Genomic DNA, 25,191 nt, shown 5'->3' on the forward strand with positions numbered 1-25,191 from the left:
AAAAATAAAAAATAAAACATTAAAAATTTTTCTGAAAAAAGAAAGTATATGATTATCATAGTTGCTTGAAAAATGCACTTACTTAGTCGCACCCGGGAGGCTCAGGTGGTTACGCATCTAACTCTTGGTTTTGGCTTAGCTCAAAGTCTCACAGTTTTGTGAGTTCAAACCCCACATCAGCCTCTGTACTGACGGTATAGAACCTGCCTAAGATCCTCTGTGGCTCCCTCACTTCCTGCCCCTCCCCCACTTGTGCTGTCTCTCAGAATAAATAAAGTTCAAAAAACATGATTAAAAATTTTTTAAAAGATGCATTTAATAAAATCAATACTGTGTCCTGATTAAATACACACATACACAGAACTATCTAGAAAGAAAAGAAATTTTCCTTAATATGATATAGCCTATATTTCTCAGATCAGGAGCCAGTACCATACTCAAACACAGAAGAGTATGCGTTCAGTAATTGTTCAGTAATTGGAAATTGTTCTGAAAATTCTAGGCAATTCAGTAAAAGAGAGAAAAAATACAGGAATGCTTATTAGAAAGGGAGAAGCTCTATTACCATTTTGATTCTTTGATTCTCTATTTGTATTAACATCAGAATCACTGAAATATTGAGAATGAATAGGAGTTTAATAAATGATTGAAATTATATCCTTGTATGAACTATTTAAAAGAATCATATTTATGGTTTCCTATGTAATATGCAAATAAATAATATATATACAAGTATTAGCTGATATGCCAGCAATAAGTTCAAAAACACAATGGAAAAATTACTATTGCCAATAATAATCAGATGTGCAACTAGAAATCAACAATAAAATTTGTGAGCCCATGGAAAGAACCTTTTGTGGTAGGATACAAAAAGAATATGAATAAAGGTTCCATGTTATAAAGATGTCAATTATTCCATAATTTAAGACACATTTGAATAATCTTTTATTTCTAGGAGCTGTGAACAATTAATCCAAGTTTCACCCAGAAAAATACATTTGATTTTAAAAAGTAAAGAAAATATTGAAAGAGAAGAGTAGTAATTGGAGGCTGCACAGGGAATTATCAAAAATCTTTTAAAGCAACAATATTTAAATAGGATGGTTTTGATAGCAGAATATAAAGAAGCATGAACAGAGAAGAAAATAATGATCTACAATAAAATAAAACACCTAACTATTGAGAGTATTATGAAAGTGGCAATTCCAATATGGTAGGGAAATGAAGTCCTGTTTGATAAAGTGGACACAAAATACCAAGTGATTATCGAAAGAAAGGATTGTGTTGAAGTATTGCTTCCCACCATGTCAAAATTGAACTCTGGAAATATCAAGAAGCTAAATAAAAACTTAAAACCATAAAAATATAATGAATATAGATGAATAACTTTATAATCTTGAGATAGGGAAGACTATGAGGATGATATAATAACCAGGAACTATAAAAGAAAACATATATTTCACTTGGTAAAAATGGGGGCAAAAATCTATGTAATTTTTAAAAGCTAATGGCAAAACAAGAGAAAATATTTGGAAAATGTATGAGAAGAAAAATGGTTTCTATTTATAACATTAAATGATTTCTTTAAGCAAAAAGAACACAAAAATGTAAAAATGACATTCATCAAACTCACTAAAGAAAAGTACAAGTGGACCAAAAAATATATGAAAAGAGTTTAGACTCACTGATATTCAGAAAATGCTGGATTCCATTAAGAAAATGAAATATTTATGTAATTAGCAAGGAGGAAGGAAAGAGTATCTTCAAACGTTTTAAATCATAATGAAACTGCTTTAATCTTTATTTGAAACAATATATCAAAGATCTCAAAAACTGTTCTTCAAATGCCTTTTGACTCAGCCATTACAGTTGTAGGAATTTAGCTTAAAGAAATAGTCAGAAATGGGTACAAAATTATGCATGAGTTATGTTTTTGACCAATCTCTCCTATTCCCTATTCTAATTTTGGTGATGATCCTCTATCAACCGAAATACGTTTATATTCAGGGCAGCTGGGTGGCTCAGTAAGTTGAGTGTGAGACTCTTGATTTCGGCTTAGGTCATTATCCCAAGGTGGTGGGATCAAGTCTTCGTTGGGCTCCATGCTGAGTGTAGAATCTGCTTAAGATTTTCTCTGTCTCTCTCTCTCTCTGCCCCTCTTCCCTGCCCGCACTCTTTCTCTCTCTCTCTCTCTAAAATAAAAACTAGTTCCATTATAGGTATATACCACATCTTCTTTATTAATTCATCAGTTGATGTACATATGGGCTCTTCCCATAAGTTGGCTATTGTTGAAAGCACTGCTATAAACATTGGGGTACATGTGCCCCTATGAATCAGCACTCCTGTATTCTTTGGATAAATTCCTTGTAGTGCTTTTGTTGGGTCGTACAGTAATTTTATTTTTAATTTTTTGAGGAACCTCCACACTGTTCTCCAGAGCAGCTGCACCAGTTTGCATTCCCACCAGCAGTGCAAGAGGGTTCCCATTTCTCCACATCCTCACCAGCATCTGTTTGTTTCCTGAGTTAATTTTAGCCACTCTGACAGGTGTCAGGTGGTATCTCGATACGGTTTTGATTTGTATTTCCCTAAGGATGAGTGATGTTGTGTATCTTTTCATCTGTCTATTAGCCATCTGGATGTCTTCTTTGGAAAAGTGTCTATGATATGTGGAATTCGAGAAACTTAACGGAAGACCACGAGGAAAGGGAAGGGGAAACAATGGCTCAAACAGAGGGGAGGCAAATCATAAGAGACTCTTAAATTCAGAGAACAAACTGAGGGTTGAAGCGGGGTGGAGGGGAGGGGAAAATGGGTGATGGCATTGAGGAGGGCACTTTTTGGAATGAGCACTGGGTGTTGGGTATAAGCAGTGAATCATGGGAATCTACTCCTGAAACCAAGATCACACTATGTATGCTGTATATTAGCTAACTTGGAAATAAAGTACATTTAGGAAAACAAAAGTTAAAATAAAAATAAATAAATAAAATAAAAACTAGTTAATTAATTAATTGATTAAGAAGAAGAAATATGTTTAGCTTCATTATCTATCATCCCAGGAGATGAAATGTTTCCCTATGTTTGCCAAGTTTCACTATAGATCCATTTCCAAGCTGTATACTCTTAATGAACTTGCTTCCAGACTTCTTCCTACCTTTGATTTAATTAGACTTTGTTAAACCAACACAATTACTATGGTTAGAAGACTTTGATATCATGACAGTTTCTTACCCGAATCCCAGCTTTAAAATCCAAGCGGAAAGGAGAGAGACAAGGGGAGGAGTTTTTGCAAATTAGCATAAAACTCACTTCGTAGGGCTACTCAGTATTAGGAAGAGCAAAGAAGCAGCCAGTAGTCTCCATAGGAAGGAAGGATTCAGAGCCCATTTCTTTACCTTGGCACCAGGAAACTTCAAGAACAAATCTTTTATTTTTCTTCTTGCTGCAGGTTAGTTTTATGACCTTTATTTCCTCAAAGACATTGAGGCTTAATGAGATTTAAACATTTTTGTTTTATGCCATATAAATGCATGATTAGAAAATATCTTTGTGTTCTATATATGCACTTTTATTTTTTTAAAAAAGGCTAATTGAGGGTGTTATGCTGAGTGAAATAAGTCAGGCAGAGAAGGACAGCTACCATATGTTTGCACATATAGGAGGATTAGGAGGAACGTAATGGAGGACCGTGGGGGAGAAGAAGGGGGAAATAGGGGGGGAGAGGGAGAGAGGCAAACCATGAGAGACTCTTGAATGCTGAGAACAAACTGAGGACTGATGGGTATGTGGGGGGGAGCGGAAGGGGGGTGATGGGCACGGAGGAGGGTACTTGTGGGGATGAGCACTGGATGGAAACCAACTTGACAATAAACTATTTAAAAAAATAAAAATAAAATGGTGATGGGCATGGAGGAGGGCACTTGTGGGGATGAGCACTGGATGGAAGCCAACTTGACAATAAACTATTTTAAAAAAATTAAAATAAAATAAAATAAAAAGGCTAATTGGAATTTTTACAAAGAAAGGAAAAATGAACTAAGAATTCATCCAAGAGCAACTCATTATCATTTCCAGCGAGGAAGAAGACAGGTTGAAGTTAGTGTTGGCTATACATATGGAGAGAGATTTTGCCAACTGAGATTTAATTTGGGTTTGTTTCAGATGAGAGGCTAAATAGACAGAGGTGACAGGGCACTGGAGGTTAAGGGGAGCTTCTAGAAGAGCAACAGGATATAAATGATCAAGGAGACACTTACAACACACTAAACACAGATTTCACATGCTAATCTCCTGTTATTTCAATAGCCAAAGAAATCAACTACCCTGGAGAAAAGTGTTTGACCAGATAATTTTGACATCTGAAAGGTGATTTTTCAAGCAAACGTATATATCCCAATGGAACATAATAGCCTTGGCATTAAAAAAATGGACATGGAGTATTTGGGTTTACTTTTCAAATTATTAAATGTGAGATTCATTATCTATGTATTTCTGTTGGTAGCAATTTCTTTGTTAATATAAACTCATTCTGCTACTTTGTGATCTAGGGTGTTGACCGATATTACAATCCTGGAAGTACTTGGAAAACCTACGCATTAACTGTGTACTCAGAGAGGATTATTTAAGTACTAGCTGCTGTCACTGGGTAAACTCATTGCTTATAGCCTCTGGTTACATTTTCAAACAGTAGCAACACATCAAATGGTACGGGGTTATGTTAATAAGCCTTAATTTAGAAGAATTTACCAAGGAACTCCAGATTAAAAAATAGTCTCATATTTTAATAGCTGCTCTAATCCACTATAATATAAATTTATTAAAATGCAGTACAGAATTCCTGGGGTACCTGGGTGGCTCAGTCGGTTAAGTGTCTGACTTCAGCTCAGGTCATGAGTTCAAGCTTTGGGCTCCGTGCTGACAGCTCAGAGCCTGGAGCCTACTTCAGATTGTTTCCCTCTTTCTCTGTCCCTCCCCCACTTGCTCTGTCTCTCTCGCTCTCTCTCTCAAAAATAAATAAACATTTTTAAAAACTTTTTTTTTAATGCAGTACAGAATTCCTTTCGGTTTCTCCTTCAGAGAGATATTCAGGCTAAAGAACAAAGATACANCTCTCTCGCTCTCTCTCTCAAAAATGAATAAACATTTTTATGTTTTTTTTTTTAAAACTTTTTTTTTAATGCAGTACAGAATTCCTTTCGGTTTCTCCTTCAGAGAGATATTCAGGCTAAAGAACAAAGATACAGGGAGAAAATCACCAGATGAGAGTTAAGGAGACCTCTCTTAAGAAAACCGTATTTCAGGGGCCCCTGAGTGGCTCAGTTAGTTCAGCGTCTGACTCTTGATTTCAGCTCAGCTCATGATCTTGCAGTTTATGAGTTCAACCCCCACGTCAGGCTCTGCACTGACAATGTGGAGCCTGCTTTGAGTCTCTCTCTCTCTTTCCCTCTCTGCCCTGCTTCCTCACGATTTCTCTCTCTTTCTTTCAAAACAAATAAACAAGCTATTTTTTAAGTTTAAAAATCTATTTCAGAAAGAAAGAGAGGGGAGGGAAAGGAAGAAAGGGAGAGAGGAAGAAAGAAAGGAAGAGGGAGGGAAGGAAGAAAATTCTATCTCCTCTTGTTTCAGCTGAATAGCAGAGGATGGAGCTACCTCATAGAGCAGGCAGGGAGAGGAGAGCGTTGTCCTTGGCATCACTTATAGGAACGTGTTGTGACATCTCTGAGTACCTATTGATATTGTCTGTATATTTTCTTTGCTCCATCCTTTGAAGAAGTGTGCTGCCTGATTTGACCCCTGATCCTGATCCTGACCCTGACACTGATGCCTAATACTTCATCTCCAACCTCATTATACCCTCTACCCCTTCAGCACCCACTCACAAATCTCCCCTTGATTTTCTTCAAAAATGTCCAACATGTTTCTGTCTCAGACTCTCCTCCTGGAATTCTCTTTCAGATACCTACCGGTCCCCAATCCCTGCTGAAATGTCATCAGGAGCCCTTCCTTGACGGTGTCATAGGAAACGATACCCTGCATCCTGTATTCCACAGCTCCTACTCTGCTTCATTTTTCTCCATAGTGTGTATCATCATCTGGCTTACTATTTATGTCTCCCTTGTTTACTCTCTACCTCCTTAGAATGTTCTCAAGGAACTGTGTTAGATCTGTTCACTACTGTATCTGCCCAACTAGAGTAGTACACAGAGCAGATACCACGAAACGTTTAGTGAAAGAGCAAATGGCAGAACGTTAATCTTCAGTATAAAGACAGTTAGACAACTTTTGTGAAGAACATTTACGTGTATGTAGCTTGCACTCTGGCCCAACAACAGTGGGATGAGTGATATTTACTTGATGAAGTACTCTGTTGGAGTTTTCTTTTTCCCACTCACTTCAAACCCTGTCATAGGGTAAAAGTGGGCATTTTCTGGCTTATGTCAAAAGTAAACTGCCAAAGTAGCCAACATGAGTGTTTCGGCAAGCAGATCGTAGTAGCAGAAGGAATTAAAAGTCAGTTTGTGCAAAATTTGTGTATGGAGGGGTGTGTGTGCGTTTGTGTGTGTTCAGTTTTAGGAATCAAACTAATTTTGAGAGAGAGAGAGAGAGAGAGAAAGCGCACGAGTGGGGAAGGGCAGGGGGACAAGGAGAGAGAGAATCTTAAGTGCACAAAGAGCTTCATCTTTGACCTGACCTGAGCTGAAATCAAGAGTCGGATGCTTAACCAACTGAGACACTGAAGGGACCCCAAACTTTTTGTTTAAGCAATCTACTTTGTACTTGAAAATGAGAAAGTCTTGTGTGAGAAAGGGTTTTCTGTCACTCAGAGAGTGTTTGAACTGGATAGCGGCTTTGAGTAGGACATTACTTAAATGCTTTAGCTAGCCATTTGTGGGGGGGGGGGAGGAAACGCCTAATGATCTTGCACTATAGAAAAAAAATACATGACAATAAAAATCTGAGTTTCCTAGCAATAAATTCCCTGATACAAGGAAAAATGCCAGGAAAAAGAATTGCGGTGATTGGTCCTGGGGTCAGTGGATTGGGCGCCATTAAGGTCTGTCTGGAGGAGGGATTGGAGCCCACCTGTTTTGAAGAAACCAGTGACATTGGAGGACTGTGGAGATACCAGGTAAGTTCGAATAGACTGTTACCACGTGTGTGATGATATCTTTTCCAGGTCTGGGAAACAGGAATGCAAAGATATCAGCAGTAAACTATCCTCAACTACCAGCATAATCATTATTATTTTTATTAATGCCTGCCTACACCTGTGCATTGAATCCCAATCTTTCCTTCCCCCAAGGATGATACTCCAACAGTCCTTCCTCCTTACAGAGTCTAACTTCCTGAAGGAGAAGCTCTCTGGGTAGTCTGATGCCTACTGCATGTTTCCACCAGCATTACCTGATGAGCATACTAGCATTTTGAGAAAACTGCTCTCACTGCTGTTACTAATCAAAGTTGTCAAATCAGATGCACTTCCTGTGCTAAATTTTCTTGCTTTCTCAAGGGGATCTAAAAACGTCAAAAACCAACTCATTTAAAAAACTCTTTCAGTGTGTGTTTGAAACACTCTCAGTGTGGATGACTGTGGTTCTATTCTCAATCCTTTGGTCTTTTACTTTTTACAAGTCCCTTAGGATTCTTCCTTAGCACCAGACATTGGCTTTCACCCACTACATATATGCTACTGCTTGATTTGTAGATTTTGATCTTCATCCTAATAATATATCTGTATTAGTAAGGGCAGCTAACACTAACTGTCCCACAGACAAACTCTGAAATCTCCAGAGCTTAGCAAGATAATGATTTCTGTCCTGCATCATAGTCAGATGTGACTAATCGGTCCCTCTCCAACTTAGAGTTATGCCCAAGGTAGAAATACAGCAGCTCTTCACTGCCTAGGTCTAGCCTACAAGTGGCTGCCTGCTTTTGATAACCTCTGGGATGTACCACCAACACCTAGTTGACTTTTTAGGTCTTCCTTCCTTCCTTCCTTCCTTCCTTCCTTCCTTCCTTCCTTCCTTCCTTTCTTTCTTACCATTCCCTGTATTACATCCCTTGTTTCAAGTATTGGGAAAGTTTCCATGTTCCTTTTATTCTTTGTTTTTAAGTTTATTTATTTTGAGAGAGACAGACAGACAGAGTGAGCAGGGGAGGGGCAGAGAGAGAGAGAGAGAGAGAGAATCCCAAGCAGGCTCCATGCTGTCAGCACAGAGTCTGATGCAGGGCTCACACTCACGAGCCATGAGATCATGACCTGAGCAGAAACAGACAGTAGGACGCTTAACTGACTGAGCCCCCCAGGCGCCCCGGTTTCCCCGTTCCTGGCGGGGCCTTAACCAACACAGACAAGTCCCCAGGAAAGCTTCTGCAGCCTCCAGGCCTGATCTACAGCACCCTGTGCACACAGTCTATTAGCTCTATCACACTACGCGCATTGGTTGATTTTCTGTGTAAGGATTTTAAGCATTTTTTTAAAGGCAATTTTCTTTTCTTTTCTTTTTTAATGCTTTATTTGTTTCTGAGAGAGAGAGAGACAGAGAGAGAAAGACTGTGAGCAGGGGAGGGTCAGAGAGAGAGAGAGGGAGACACACAATCTGAAACAGGCTCCAGGCTCTGAGCTGGCTGTCAGCCCAGAGCCCGACGCGGGTCTCGAAACCACGAACCATGAGATCATGACCTGAGCGGAAGTAGACACTTAACCGACTGAGCCACCCAGGCGCTCTGGTTTTTAAGTGCATTTTATGTGCATTATTATTATTATTATAACCTTCTCCCCAATTGTGTTTTCTGTGTACATTAAAATGACTATATTTGGGGCGCCCGGGTGGCTTAGTCGGTTAAGCGTCCACTTTCGCTTAGGTCATGATCTCGCAGTTCGTGGGTTCGAGCCCCGCGTAGGGCTCTGCGCTGACTGCCAGCTCAGAGCCTGGAGCCTGTTTCAGTCTGTGACTCCCTCTCTCTCTGACCCTCCCCTGCTCACGCTGTCTCTCTCTCCTAGAAATAAATAAAACATTAAAAAAAATTAAAATGACTATATTTTAAGATTATAATAAATTCTTCTAGGAGAAAACAACATATTTTAAGTGGTAGTGTATTTTTTTCTTAGCCTTAAATCACTTAAGTGTCTAGCCTTAGTTTAAAAAAAAAATCAGGAATGGCTGGTAGCACACATAACAGATATTATGTATTGTGTGTACAGACTTGTTATAACCTGAAAAATTAGCATGATATTGTGCTTCGCAGGATTGAATTAGGCAATGTATATATAAAAAAAACTCTTTAGAGGTGCCTGAGTGGCTCAGTTGGTTGGGTGTCCAACTTGGGCTCAGGTCATGACCTCACAGTTCATGAGTTTGAGCCCTGCATCAGCTGCTGACAGCTTGGACCCTGGAGCCTGCTTCAAATTCTGTCTCCCTCTCTCTCTTCCCCTCTCCAGCTTATTCTCTCTCTCTCCTCTCTCTCAAAAATGGATGAACGTGAAAAAAAATTTTATAAACCGTAACATATCATAAAGTGCTAAAATACAATATACCTATCTGTGTGTACATAGATAAGTAGATAATAAATAGAGAGATTCTGAAAGATTGAGAGACTAAGACCAGAAGTGTATATATCAAAACATTTAAAGTGATCATCAAATTGACAAGGATGGAAAGAAAAGGGAATCTTCTTTTTTTATTTTTTAAATGTTTTATTTATTTCTGGGAGAGAGAGAGAGACAGCATGAGCAGGGGAGGGTCAGAGAGAGAGGGAGTCACAGACTGAAACAGGCTCCAGGCTCTGAGCTGGCAGTCAGCACAGAGCCCTACGCGGGGCTCGAACCCACCAACCGCGAGATCATGACCTAAGCGAAAGTCGGACGCTTAACCGACTTAGCCACCCAGGCGCCCCAAAGAGAATCTTCTAAAATTGTTGATGGGATGTAAACTGGTGCAGCCACTCTAGAAAACAGTATGGAGATTTCTTAAAAAGTTAAAAATAGAACTACCCTATGATCCAGCAATTGCACTACTAAGTGTTTACCCAAAGGATACAAAAATATACATTTGAGGGAGTACATGGATCCCAATGTTATAGCAGCATTATCAACAATTGCCAAACTATGGAAAGAGGCCAAATGTCCATCATCTAATGAATCGATAAAGATATAACATATATATACAATGGAATATTACTCAGCCATCAAAAGAAATGAAATCTTGCCATTTGCAACAGTGTGGATGGAACTGGAGGGTATTCTGCAAGCGAAATAAATCAATCAGAGAAAGACAAATACCACATGATTTCACTCATATGTGGAATTTAAGAAACAAAACAAATGAACATATGAAAAGGGAGAAAAAAGAGACAGGGAGACAAGCCATAAGAGACTCTTAATGATAGAGAACAAATTGAGGGTTGATGGAGGCAGGTGGGGGGGGATGAGCTACATGAGTGATAGGCATTAAGGGGGTCACTTGTTGTGATGAGCACTGGGTGTTGTATGTAAGTGATAAGTCACGAAATTCTACTCCTGAAACCAATATCACACTACATGTTAACTAACTAGAATTTAAATAAAATTTTGAAAAAAAGAAAATGATCATCAAGAATGATATTTGTCTGTGATTTTTTATAAAATTGTAATAAACATTGGCTGCTTTTGTAATTAGAAAAAAAATCATCAATTTAAAAAAAGGAGGGCAAAAAAGAAGGCCAAAAGTAGTAATACTCTATTCTTTTCTATCTGTCACTGCAAATAGCGTCAGCTTCTTGAACACCCTCTGACCAGGACTCCGACCCCACTGAGTTCAGTGGGCAGAGAGACAGCCCCAACTTCCTCTACTTATTTTCACTCTCTGATATTCTACATACATTTTTCTTTTCATGTTATTTCCATCTTTTCATATTCTCCTTTTTGTTCTTCAACAAAATTATTTGTTATTTTTTTAACTTTTTTTTTAATGCTTATTATTTTTGAGAGAAAGAGAGCAAGTAGGGGAGGGACAGAGAGAGAGAGGGAGAAAGAGGATCGGAAGCAGGCTCCAAACTCTGAGCTGTCAGCACAGAGCCCGACGCAGGGCTCGAAATCACGGACTGTGAGATCGTGACCTGAGCTGAAGTCAGCCACTTAACTGACTGAGCCACCCAGGTGTCCCAGTTATCTGCTATTTTAAACTAAGACAAGGTATCTCATCTCTTCATGAAGGTAATTGAAAAGCAGCTTTACTTTCTTTGAAGAAATTCATCCCAGGAGTGTCATAATATGACAAATAAAGATATAGATGTTTTTTTCTCTGTTACTCTTGTATTCTAAAAGAAAGGAAGTATTCTCCTTCTCCTGGCAGGAGGAGACTAAGCGTGGCAAAGCAAGTATCTACAAATCTGCCACCACCAACACTTCAAAGGAGATGACAACCTACAGTAATTACCCTTTCCCCGATCACTTCCCCAACTACTTGCACAATTCCAGAATCATGGAGTACCTCAGGATGTACGCACAACACTTTGACCTAATGAAGTATATCCGGTTTCTGGTAAGTGGAGCAGGGAACACTCAGCATGTGCAGAACCTTCTGGGCAGAGTCCAGAACCAGGCTAAGTGAGGGGCAGCAAGGCACAGCCATTCAAACTTGGAGGTTAGCAATACATGCCTCTCTGGTGAAGTCAGTAGGACCTTCCATCCTCACTTCCTTCAGGAAATAGTATGATGGGTTGGCTGAAAATGCCAGATGTTGGTGTTGGCTCACCAGCAGCCACATTTAGGACCACAGCTGGGGACATGCTGGCTTACATCTCTACTTAAAAAGGTCTTGGTAGGAAAACCAACTATAAAGAAACTCTTTCAGAAAACCCCAAGGGAGAGTAGCTATAACCAACCTTACTCATTGAGGCCAAAAGTTCTGGAACAGGAGGCAACCAGGAAGAGAGGCCAGAAATCCAAGTTTGTCTCATTCCCAGTCGAAGGTGCACAGCGTGAGGAAGCGCTCTGACTTCTCTTCCCCGGGACAGTGGGACGTCCTGGTCGAGACCACAGGAAGCAGGAATCCTACGTCTTTGATGCGATTATGGTGTGTAGTGGCCTTTACACCGACACCATCCTGCCACTCCAGAATTTTCCAGGTATGTCATATAGAGCGTAAGGCACTGGCGATGTGGGGTTTTATCATTGTTGCTGCTGTTATTCTTGAAGAAAGTTCATAACTCAGAACGCCACCCTATTTTCAAAACAAATATTATTTTTTCTGATTATAAAGTAATGTAGGCTCTTACAGGGTCCATTCAAATAATATTACAAAATCAAAAATTAAAATTACTAATACTTTATCACCACTAGTTCTGGGCTATTCAGAGAAGAGTGTTACATTTTTCCACAACTGGAAAGCAAAATGTGGGAATTGTGTGTTGGTAATAGTTGGGAGTAAATATGGGGATCCTGGCTGGCTCACTTGGAAGAGCATGTGATTCTTGATCTCAGGGTCATGAGTTCGAGCCCCATGTTGGGTATAGAGATTAGTTAAATGAATAAAAACCTTAAAAAAATAGTTTGGAATAAATAGAAGGATCAAAGCTACAGAAAATATATTAAGATTTAGCTATATATATATATGTATATATATGTATGCATATATATAAAGATTTAGCTTTATATGTATATAAAGCTATATATATTAAATTTATTGTCAAGTTAGATAGGCTACAGTGTACTCCTGGTTTGGTGGGTAGATTCCCATAATTCATTGCTTATATATAACACCCAGTGCTTTATTCCTGAATGTGTATGTAGGTACATAGCATGATGAATATAAATAGCCATGTACACATCTTAGAAGCTGCTGTAATGCTATGCTTAAGAAGCTTAAGCACCTTACATATAAGGAATGGTGCAGGAATGGCTTACCTGCAAGGAGCCTCCCTGTTTATCTCTAGGAGCAGGATGCGTACTCAATCTTCTCAAACGGGGCTGAACCTGAGACTCCTTTGGGGTTCTCAGACGATTCTAGGTGCCCCCACTTTCATTATTGTATGTGTCTGTTTCCCAGTATATGAGAAGATAGAGAAGGTTTAAATGAGTCAAAAGAAATCTATTGACTAGTTGATTAGAAATTTAAATATTCCTGTATTCATCCATTCAACAGTCATTCAAGAAATATCTATTGGGCACCAATAGATCCAGAGGTTCAGCAGAGAACGAAACAGGCAAAACCTCTGCCCCCAAGGAGAATGCTTACAGCAGATAGACACAGACAAAAATGGGATAAATATGGGGAGGCAATAACTGTGGGAAAGGGGAGCGGTTTGGGGGTGGGAGTTTCAATGTAAGGTTAGATGGAATGGCCAGGTAAGGTTTCCATGAGAAAGGGATATTTGAGCAAATGCCCAGAGGAATTGAGGAAGTGATGCAGATATCTAGAGAAAGTGCCCCTGCAGGAAGAAGACCAGGTGCAAAGGCCTTGAGGGGGGAGTGTGCCTCTCAGCTCCAGTGTGCTGGGAGGAGCAGATGGAGTGGGCAGGAGATGATGGAGAGTGAAGCGTGGACCATTGTTTGCACTCCGGCTTTGACTTTGAGTGAGGTAAGAGCTGTTAGGAGGGTTTGAGCACAGGAAGGACACATTCTCCTCTCTTTAGAGAATGCACTCAGAATATTCGGGGAAGGAGGTAGGAGAGATGGAAAGGGAGAGAGTAGGGACGAAGCTCTTGTACTAATTTAGGTGAGAAATAATGGTAGTTTGGACCAGGTGGGTGGCAGTGGAGATATTAAAAAGTGCTTGGGTCTTGAATATAGTTTCAACATAGAGATGATAGAATTTGCTGATGGGCCAGAACTGAGATGTGGTAGAGAGGTATCAAGGGTACCTCTCATGTTGTTGGTCTGAGCAATTGAGTTGCCATTTCCTGAGACAGGGGAGAATGCGGGAGATGCTGATTCTGCCTGCGTGGGGAAGAAAGATGGAAGAGACCACAAAACAACAAGGCTGAGAAGATGTTCATTGAAAATGGGAGAGCATGGGCTGGGATTGAAGATAGTTAAAGAAGAGTATTGAACCGATTTCTCAAGTACTTACTATTTAGGAACATTTTAACAGATCTGATACCATTCCTATGAGCTAAGTGAAACCATACACATTGCAAACGTCACTAGGAGCAAAAACAAAAAACAAAAACACTGAGCTTCATGCCTATGTTTGTCTGACTTCAAAACCCCCCTGCAGTTTGGCCGACAGAGCAAAGGATTCATTTTAGAGTTGAAGAGATATATTTTCTCCTGGGGAAAGGAGACAGAAAAAGGATGGATGAAAACACGGTAACTTTTAGGTGTTGAGAAACTCACTTAACTCCTTTGTTGTTACATAAAAATGAGAAGAAAGGTGATCTTCAGGAATGAGATGACTTGCAGTGGCTCCACAGAGAGGGGGAATAACTGATGAGAAATTTTATGGACTACAGAACTTGGAAAGACAGAGTTTAGGAACAGTTAGATCCATGCCAGGATTTCACGAAGTGAGGATTGAAGAACTGCTTCCAAAGGAAAGCTTAGATCTTGGATCAGGTTCTGTAGGGAGAAAGGAACAGGGCAAGGGCTGACCCACAGTGAGGACTGACTAGGGCTGTCCAGCATCACAAGAGGAGCAAATGAAGCCCATACATGCAGCCCCCAGTGTTCTTTAAAAGATGAAGTGCTGTGAAATCATCCAGCTTTTATGGCTTTGCCATATGAGGTTTCTACTTAAGTCAGAGGAAATTTTGAGGCAAAAATATGAAGTTCCTACATTAGTTTAGTTTCAGGTCCTATAGGTAATGTTGGCGTGTTTGTCCCCAGTAGGAAAGCAGAGTGAGTAGTGCTGGCAGGAAGGGTGTCCCGGGCCCAGCATGAGATGGAAACATCTAGACAGGGGTGAAACTTGGGTTGGGAAAGCAAGGCAGGAAAGTGGTCCAAAACAGTAATTGTAAATAACAAGGATGAAGGAAAAGGAAGGTGCATTACTTAAATAGGAGCCAGCTTACTTTTGAAGGCTTGGCAAGGAATAGGTAAGTAAAAAGAAGGCAGAAATCAGATGTCTAAGTTATTTAGAAACCTGGTAATGTGTTTAAGCATGGGATGTATAATCTAGAACAAAAATGTTTGACGATTTATTCTGATGACGTTGGGCAGACAGTCCACAGGCCAGCCTCAGTAAAACAGCAAGTAAGAGGTTTAAATAGGATGGTCTTTGAATCCAATAAAAGCTTTAAAAAATAACATGGGGGCGCCTAGGTGGCTCAGTCGGTAGAGTGTCTGACTTTTGATTTTGTCTCAGGTCGTGATTTCAAGATTCATGGGAGCAAGGCCTGCATCAAGCTCTGTGTTATAAGCATGGAGCCTACTTGGGATTCTCTCCCTCCCCCTCTCCGCCCTTTTCCCTCCCTCTTTTCTTCAAACAAACAAACAAAAGTAAAATAATCACCAATGCTTGAGTAATTCTATTCTTGCCCACAGGAATCAAGAGATTCAAAGGTCAATATATCCACAGCTGTGAATACAAGAGTCCAGAGAAATTTCAGGGGAAGAAAATCATCGTGGTCGGCATTGGAAATTCTGGAGCTGATTTGGCAATTGAGCTCAGTCATGTAGCTTCACAGGTTTGGTTCCTAAAATTCTCTTTTTTGAGATGCACTGCCCTCTGAGATGTTGGCATTGCATGAAGTGTGTGTCGTACGTACCCACACACTGCTTCAATCCTGATTGTTAATTACCTTTTCACACGTGTTTTCTTGGAAGACATCTTGATAATACCTTTAAAAAATGAGAATGAAATAAAAACAGATATTTCAAACTTTAGTGACTGCCATATTATTTTCACCCGAGAGTGTTGGCTTCATTGGTGCAGCCAAGAGTTTAAAAAAAATGAACCATATCAGAAAGTCACTTTAAATCCCTTTATTTTTCACTGATATGACACTTGATACATCTCCCGACTCTGATTCCTTCCATACTTGGTTTTCTTGGGATACATATTAACCAGGTACATATTCCAAATTCTATAATATCAAAATTAGCAGATGGATGGGATCTTACATGTCAATCTGTTGATCTCTAGTCTTCTTATATCATTGTGTTTGTCCAGAATTTGCAATGTAAGAGATGGCAGGCATCAAACACTGTTTTGGAGGAAGAGCAAGAGGGTTAGTGAGACCCAAAGGAAAGCTGAGGGAGATTTCTGGAACTATGAGCCACAAGTCAAATGTGTCTGTTTGTATGGGTGTTTGTGATGATATCTGTCTGTCTGTCTTTGAGAACAGAGGCACTCTAAGCTAACGGGGCAAGAGAGTTCTTATTCATTTCTCATGAGCCAAATGAGAGATATCTTAAAAACTGAGAAAGGAAAGTGCTTCTTACACTGTGAGGCATCTATTTTTTCCATTTATTTGCATTCTTTCCCAGGTGTATCTCAGCACAAGGAGGGGTGCGTGGATTTGGAACTGGGTCTGGGATAATGGGATGCCCATGGACACTGTTCTCTTCACTCGTTTTAAGACCATCCTCAATAAATTTTACCCTACATTCTTAATCAACAGATGGACAGAGAATAAGTTAAATGCTCGATTTAATCATGACGTTTATGGCTTGCTACCTAAACATAGGTATGTTCTAGGTTTCTTAGGTTCTAGGTTTTAATTTTCCTGTCTTTTACCCTGGGGTAGTTAAGTATTTCCTTCCTTCTTCCTTCCTTCCTTCCTTCCTTCCTTCCTTCCTTCCTTCCTTCCTTCCTTCCTTCCTTCCTTTCTTTCTTTCTTTCTTTCTTTCTTTCTTTCTTTCTTTCTTTCCATTGGTAAAATGCAATTCCTATTTCCTATCTGTTATGAGGTATGAATGTGCAAGCACAAAAAAAATTGATTATGTGTACAGTGTAGATAAATTTAATAAATATTTCTGAGCTTCTACTATGGTCAGGAAGGTTTCTAGAATGAGGAGTAGAATAAGGAAAGGTTAAGTGGAGTCCTAGCTCTTGCTGGACCTCCTTTCTAGTAGAGGAGAAACCAACTAGGGGATAATGCAGTGACATGGAGCAATATGTGCTATAATGAACAGTAAGCAGAGTTGGGAGGAGGAATCTTTCTTTGGATGGGGTGGTTCTGGAATAAGTGTGTGATGAGAGAGCATTTGAATGGGGACCTGAAGGAAGTGAGGAGGCAAGCACTGAAAGAATGCCTAAGATAAGAATATCATTCCAGGCAGAAGAAACACAACTCCAAAGGCTGGAATGAGCAAGGAACCCAGTGTATAGACTGCTGGGGGAGGGGAAGTGGTAAGAAATAAGTTCACAGATGTAGGCAGGAGCCAGATCACAGAGGGATTTTTAGGGCTAGGGCATGGTCATAGCTTTTAATTTCATTTTTAGTGAAACAGAAACCCATCAAGATATAATTCTACACTTTAGGGGTGCCTGGGTGGCTTAGTCGGTTAAGCATCCGACTTTCCCTTAGGTCATGATCTCGCAGTTCGTGGGTTCGAGCCCCGCGTCAGGCTCTGTGCTGACTGCCAGCTCAGAGCCTGGAGCCTGTTTCAGTCTGTGACTCCCTCTCTCTCTGACCCTCCCCTGCTCACTCTCTCTCTCTCTCTCCCCTAGAAATAAATAAATAAATAAAATATTTAAAAAAAAGATATAATTCTACACTTTAAAAGGATCATTGAGGTTACTAAGTGGAGGGGAAATTATAGGGGGTTAGGGGTGGAAGCAGGGAGACTACTAAGTATTAAATTATCTCAGTGAAGTTTATAAAAATGGTATGTACGTTCTCAAAATAAATGGAAATCACAATATGCTCTACTTTTCCTATTCTAAGATGAACACTTTCACCAATTGCTTTTAAAAATCTCTCCCCAGGGGCGCCTGGGTGGCTTAGTCGGTTGAGCGTCCGACTTTCGCTTAGGTCATGATCTCGCGGTTGGTGGGTTCGAGCCCCACGTCGGGCTGTGTGCTGACTGCCAGCTCAGAGCCTGGAGCCTATTTCAGAGTCTGTGACTCCCTCTCTCTCTGACCCTCCCCTGCTCACGCTGTCTCTGTCTCTCTCCTAGAAATAAATTTTAAAAAATTTAAAAAATTTAAAAAATAAAAATCTCTCCCCCAAAAAATTGTTTTCAAGAAATTAGACATCAATATTATCACTGGTATAAGCTTATATACCACATTCCAAAATCTTCTCTTTGTATATAATAAGTATTAAATAAATGCTACTGGTATTCTAATAAGTAAAGAATGCTTATTCAGTAAACTATTCAGAAAAAGTATTGAGTTAAAGAAATCTTCCATAAAACAAAAATGTTTTTTTTCTTTAGCTCAACTAAAAAATATTAGAAATATTTTTGAGCTCAACTCCTATCCAAAAAGACATGTTAATTTTCCTGCATTTCAATTTTCATTCTTCAGATTTCTCAGCCGTCAAGCAACTTTTGGTGATGATCTACCCAATCATATAATATCTGGAAGAATTCTGATAAAACCAAATGTTAGAGAGTTCACGGAGACGTCAGCCATCTTCGAAGATGGCACAGAAGAGGAGCTTGATGTTGTTATTTTTGCCACAGGATATACTTTCTCTTTTCCCTTTTTAGAAAAGAATGCAACAGTTCTGGACAGCCAGCACTCCATGTTTAAACTCGTCTTCCCTCCTCAACTAGAGAAACCAACACTAGCTTTCATAGGCTTCCTCAGGCCAGCGGGGGCCACCATTCCCACATCAGAACTCCAGAGCCGATGGGCCGTGCATGTATTTAAGGGTATGTGCTGACCTTATGCATATTTAGAAAAGGTGGCCACCCAAAGAGGTCATTTCAGAGGTATTGAAAAGGTCTTCTGCTGCAAAACATATGTGAAGTTCACCTTTACAGTACCCAAAATTGTGCCACTTGATATTTGGTACGTTAGTGTTTGATAACTATTTAACCTTTAGGATTCCTGTAGGAAAATGAAGATTAAAAAACTACTTTAAGTTATCATCAAGTGACAACTTTTTAGCAAGTAATTCTTCAGAGTATGTTAGGACAGTGCATAGTAGAGGAAGTGATGGAAGTAGAAGAAAGATCTCAACCTAAAGTATAGATGGGAAATAATAGCTATCCCACTTCTCGATTGTTGCTAGAATCATTCTGGAATGAGCCTAAATTAAAGGGAGCATATTTCCCCCTCTGAGTTCAAAATAAAAAGAGGACAGGTAGAGTCACAGAATTATGAACGGTAAATTATGTGAGTTATGTGAACTATGGCAGAATCACCAAGTAACTGGGGTAACACTACAGCACAATTAAAAGGGCTCTGTACAGAGACAAATCTGGGATTAAAATCCAGCTCCTCCAGCAGTGCTTGGGTGGCTCAGTCAGCTAAGCATCTGACTCCAGCTCAGGTCATTATCTCATGGTTTGTGGGTTTGAGCCCTGTGTTGGACTCCATGCTCTGAGCCTGCTTGGGATTCCCTCTTTCCCTCTTTCTCTGCCCCTCCCTCACTGTGCTTTCTCTCTCTCTCAAAATGAATGAATAAACTTAAAAAAATTTTTTAAAAGAAAGAAAGAAGGGGCTCCTGGGTGGCTTAGTCGGTTAAGCGTCCGACTTTCGCTTAGGTCATGATCTCGCGGTTCGTGGATTCGAGCCCCGCGTCGAGCTCTGTGCTGACTGCTAGCTCAGAGCCTGGAGCCTATTTCAAAGTCTGTGTCTCCCTCTCTCTCTGACCCTCCCCTGATCACGCTGTCTCTCTCTCTCTCTCCTAGAAATAAATAAAAATATAAAAAAGAAAAGAAAGAAAGAAAGAAAGAAAGAAAGAAAGAAAGAAAGAAAGAAAACCAGCTCCTCCAAATACTGTCTCCATAATCCTGAAATGTTTCTTGACCTCCACAATTCCCTTATTTATAAATGGAAATATTTACATGTACTTGGCAGGATGGTAAAAATTAACAATTAAGCATTCTGACTTTTATAGACATTCAGTAAATACTGACCAAATGAATGAAGATTAGCCATGCTATTGTAATTCTTAATTATTATTCCTTATTATTATTCATTATTTCATTAATTATATCATTCATCATATCATTAATTCTATAGTTGAGAATTAATTGATGAAGACAAATTCACTACCTACCTTTTGTCAATCACATCGTAATAATTCTGCTCGTTTGTTTGTTCCTCCTTAAAAAAGTTCCCCATATTTTCCCGGAACATTCTGTGTTTCTCAAAATATAGAATGTCACTCATCAAAGAAATGAAAGAGAATTATAGGAAGGTGTCTTCCATGAGTTAAGATGGAAAATTAAGGGGCGCCTGGGTGGCTCAGTTGGTTGAGCATCCAACTTCGGCTCAGGTCATGATCTCACAGTTTTTGAGTTCAAGCTCCACGCCGGGCTCTGTGCCTGCTTCAGAGTCTGTGTCTCCCCCTTTCTCTGTTCCTCCCCTGCTCATTCTCTGTCTCTCTCAAAAATAAATAAACATTAAAAAAAATTTTTTAAAGATGGAAATTTAAGAATAAACCTCTGTCCAATGAAAACAATTAAGAGACATTGAGTCACTATTTATTAGTAAATACAATATGTATTTGTAAACAAATTCATAACATAAATGAACAGGTATAACTCTATTTAAAGGACTGCCTGAGTAGCTTGGTATGTTAAGGATCTGACTCTTGATTTGGGCTCAGGTCATGATCTCACAGTTCATAGAATCAAGCCCCGTGACAGGCTCCACTCTGAAAGAGCAGAGCCTGCTNTGGAAATTTAAGAATAAACCTCTATCCAATGAAAACAATTAAGAGACATTGAGTCACTATTATTAGTAAATACAATATGTATTTGTAAACAAATTCATAACATAAATGAACAGGTATAACTCTATTTAAAGGACTGCCTGAGTAGCTTGGTATGTTAAGGATCTGACTCTTGATTTGGGCTCAGGTCATGATCTCACAGTTCATAGAATCAAGCCCCGTGACAGGCTCCACTCTGAAAGAGCAGAGCCTGCTTAGGATTCTCTCTCCCTCTCTCTTTGCTCCTTCCCCACTCATGCCTATGCATCTGCATGCTCTCTCTCTGTCTCTCAGAAATTAAGTAAATAAACATGTTAAATATATATATATAAAGGACAGCCAGAGTGAACCACACACACGCTACTTTGTGTTTTGTCGTTTGGGTGCGACTTCCTTCATTCCATCCCTCTTCATGGGCTTTGAGGTCTGCTAGTCAAGAAGTGAACTCATTAGAGGACATGTCTTTGCATCTGTAAGGCACTTGCATTGGATAAAGCAGTGAGGTCATTCAAGAGGACCTCCCGGACCCATCTGCCCCCATCTTGTGCAACCTCACTCATGATGNGGGAAGGATTTGAGAGTGAAAAATACAATGTGTGAATATTTTGTTAGAAACCACTGAGAGGAGCACCTGGGTGGCTCAGTCAATTATGTGACTGACTCTTGATTTAGGTTCAGGTCATGATCTTGTGTTTCATGGAATAGAGCCCCATGTCAGGCTCTGTGCTGGCACTGCTGAGCCCAGTCAGGATTCTCTCTCTCTCTCTCTCTCTGCCCCTCCCTCCCACTTGTGCACTCTCTCTCTCTCTCATAAATAAATAAATAAACATGAAAAAGTTTTTAAAAAGGAACCACTGAGAAATTATCCATAGCCATTGATTCTTGCTCCCATGGGCTATTCCCTCATACAAAGTCCACATTGGAAGGAAGGAAGTTGTCATCTGACTTGAGGTTTCTGATTGTGGGTTTTTTTTTCCCCTTCTGCTTTCAGATACCTAAATAATCATCGGGACACATGCAGAGTGGACTTTGTGGATTACATGGATGAAATTGCTGCTGAAATAGGTGTGAAACCCAACCTGCCCTCACTCTTCCTACGGGACCCAAAGCTGGCTATGGAAATTTTCTTTGGACCATGCACGCCTTACCAGTACTGCCTGCAGGGGCCAGGGAAATGGGCTGGGCCCCGGAGAGCCATCCTGACCCAGAGAACGCAGATCATCAAGCCTCTGAGGACTCGAACCCTCGCCCATGACCAGCCTCCACACTCTGTGCCATTTTGGCTCAAAAGTGCCTTTGCAGCTCTTCTCCTCTTTGTTCTCTCACCCTAGTCATGATGAGAGGATAATCCTATGATTGTTAGCATATTAGAAGCTAACAGTGACACACAGTAATTAAGGAGATTGCACATGTTCAAGTGTTAATCCCTCAATTCAGACTAGATCAGTGCAATAAATATTCCAAAATCTCTCAGGCGTGAGTATTTTGGCAAAATTGGAGATGTATTCAACAGAGAGTTCAGATGAAGTGGGTTGGTTGAAACTTTGCTTTGGAAGGGAAAAGTTAATTTCCATAATATGACAGATGTTCTCAGTTACGCCAAGTTCTCTGACGCCCTTCTTTTATAGTAAACACACAGTTTGTCAGCTATTTGCAAGTGGCAAATTCTTGGTTTTGCATGTAAAGTACAGGCTAGGAAAAAGTATCTCTTCAAGTGATCTTGAATAGCTAACAATGAACAAATGTCTTCATCCGAAATCTTTTCCTCGGAGTGCCTGGCAGGCTCAGTCAGTTAAGCGACCAACTCTTGATTTCAGCTGAGGTCATGATCCCAGGGTCATGAGATGGAGCCCCATGTCAGGTCCCATGCTCGGTGTGGAGCCTCCTTAAGGTTCTCTCTCACCCTCTCTCTGCCCTCCTCTGTCCACACACTCTCTCAAAATAAATAAATAAACATTAAAAAGAAAGAAACCTTCTCCTCCACAGTCACATTCCATAGAATCATGGATATTGAGGTAACAGATTACTTATACACAGGTATTTTACGATTGAGGGTATTTTAGGGGATAGAGAATACCACAGAGGAATAATAGAAGTCAGGGAATGTACATAATTTGTGTTCTATTAAAACTATCGAAACATGAAACAAATTCTACAGTAAATGTACAAAATTCTATAATAACATTCAGGAGAATGTGAAGAAGAAACAGGGAGAAAAGTAGTAAATATACATATACATGGTGAAATGACTACCATAATCAAGATAATTAACAGTCATCATCTCACATAGACACGTTCATTTTTTAAAAAAATTTTAAATGTTTTATTTATTTCTGAGAGAGAGAGAAACAGCGAGCATGAACAGAGGAGGGTCAGAGAGAGAGGGAGACACAGAATCTGAAGCAGGCTCCAGGCTCTGAGCTGTGTGTCAGCACAGAGCCCGATGCGGGGGACACGGGGCTAGAACCCATGAACCATGAGATCATGACCTGAGCCAAAGTCAGTCGCTTAACCGACTGAGCCACCCAGGCACCCCAGATTACGTTTATTTTTGACATGAGAACACTTAGGGCCTACCCTCTTAACAAATTCCAATAAGATGATATTCAATGTGATATACAATATAATATTAAATAATTTAGTAATTCAGTATTATTAACTATAGTCACCATACTGTACATTAGGTCCCCAGAACTTATTCATCTTATAATTGAATGTTTGTTCCTATGACCAACATCTGCCCATTTCCCCCCAATCACCGGCCTTTGATGACCACTCTTCCACTCTCTAAGAGTTTGACTTTTCATAATTCCACAAATTAGATCATGCAGTATTTGTCATTCTGTGTCTGGTTTATTTCATTTAGTGTAACGTTCTCCTGTCTCACCCATTATGTTACAAATGGCAGGATCTCCTTCTTTTATAAGGCTAGATAATACTCCAATATATATATCTACACACATCACATGTTCTTTATCCCTTATCCATCAATGGACACTTAGGTTGCTTCCATATCTTGGTTTTATGACTAAAACTGCAATGAACTTAGGAGTGTAGATGTCTTTTCAAGATCCTGTTTTCATTTCCTCTGGATAAAATCCAGCAGTGGGATTGCTGGATCACTTATATGGGAGCTCTATTTTTAACAGTTTGAAGAACCTCCATGTTGTTTCCTATGGCGGTTGTACCAATATACATTCCCACTAAAAGTGTAAAAGGTTTCCTTTTTCAACTCTCTTGATTCCTCCATTTCATATCCCATATCAAGTTGAACAGCAAATCTTATCACCTTCACAGTAAATCCACAATCCCACCATTTCTCATCCCCTCTGACGCTACCCACCTTACTCCCTGCCACCACCCTGTATGTATAATTATAATAGTCTCCTCACCACATTCCTTGCTTCACGCCTGATCTCTGTGGTTCATTCTCACACAAATTATGTACATTTCCTGAGTTCTATTATTCTTCTGTGGTGTTCTCCATCCCCTAAAATACCCTCAAATTTGGAGCAGCCAAATGATCCTTTTGAAACATAAACCAGGGGGGTGCCTGGGTGGCTTAGTCGGTTGAGCGNTTTTTAAAAATAATAAATAAATAAATAAAACATAAGCCAGATTATGACACAACCAAAAGTGCCAAGCGCCTCCCTGTCACTGAGAGTAATGGCTAAATCCTAACAATCCTACCAATCCCTTTATGACCTACTTCCTCACTACTTCTCTGACCTCCTACATCACTGCTCTCTTCCGTGTTCATTCCTTGAACAGGCCAAGCCTACTCTCACCTCAGGGTCATTGCACATGCTGTCCCTTTTCCTGGAACTCTCTCTTCCTGCATATCCATAAAGTTCACTCCTTCACCTCCCTCAGATCTTTCTTCCAATGTTATCTTTTAAAGTGAGATCTTTCGGGGCACCTGGGTGGCTCAGTCAGTTGACCCTCCGACTTCGGCTCAGGTCATGATCTCACAGTTCGTGGGTTCGAGCCCCACATCAGTGCTGACAGCTCAGAGCCTGGAACCTGCTTTGGATTCTTTGCCTCCCTCTCTCTCTGCCTCTCTCCCAGTCTCATGCTCTGTCTCTCTCTGTCTCAAAAATAAATAAAACATTTTTTAAAAATAAAAACAATAATAAAGTGAGATCTTTCTCATTGTTTTTTGATGTGCCTTAAATGCTACTGGGCAAGACTCTGAGCTTTACATTACATTGGTTATCTTCTCTGTTTGCAGGTTTGCAAGGTTTGGCTCATTTTTTTTGTTTTTTTGTTTTTTTTAAGTGAGATCTTTCTTGACTACATAAGATAGCAATTCCCATCCTCCTTATCCTGCTTTATTTTTCTTCCTGTCATAATACATATTAACTGGTACTCTGTTACCGACTTGTTTTTCTATCTCCCTCTTCATGGTAGCAAGGACTTTCGGACTTT

The 25,191-nt window shown here is 39.9% G+C and overlaps 1 protein-coding gene across 1 annotated transcript; it reads left to right on the forward strand.

Annotated features, from left to right (window-relative positions):
- The first annotated feature begins 7,000 nt into the window (after positions 1-7,000).
- Positions 7,001-22,094, forward strand: LOC144216027 (flavin-containing monooxygenase 5-like). Its single transcript, XM_077745305.1, is given in 9 exon segments — positions 7,001-7,135; positions 11,340-11,528; positions 11,953-12,028; positions 12,031-12,114; positions 15,470-15,612; positions 16,415-16,614; positions 18,402-18,822; positions 19,788-19,810; positions 21,755-22,094. Coding segments are annotated over 9 exon segments (1,611 nt in total).
- The last annotated feature ends 3,097 nt before the right edge of the window (positions 22,095-25,191 follow it).

The sequence above is a fragment of the Crocuta crocuta genome, unplaced genomic scaffold, assembly GCF_008692635.1.
Source record: "Crocuta crocuta isolate KB4526 unplaced genomic scaffold, BGI_CrCroc_1.0 scaffold757, whole genome shotgun sequence".
Taxonomy (NCBI): Eukaryota; Metazoa; Chordata; class Mammalia; order Carnivora; family Hyaenidae; genus Crocuta; species Crocuta crocuta.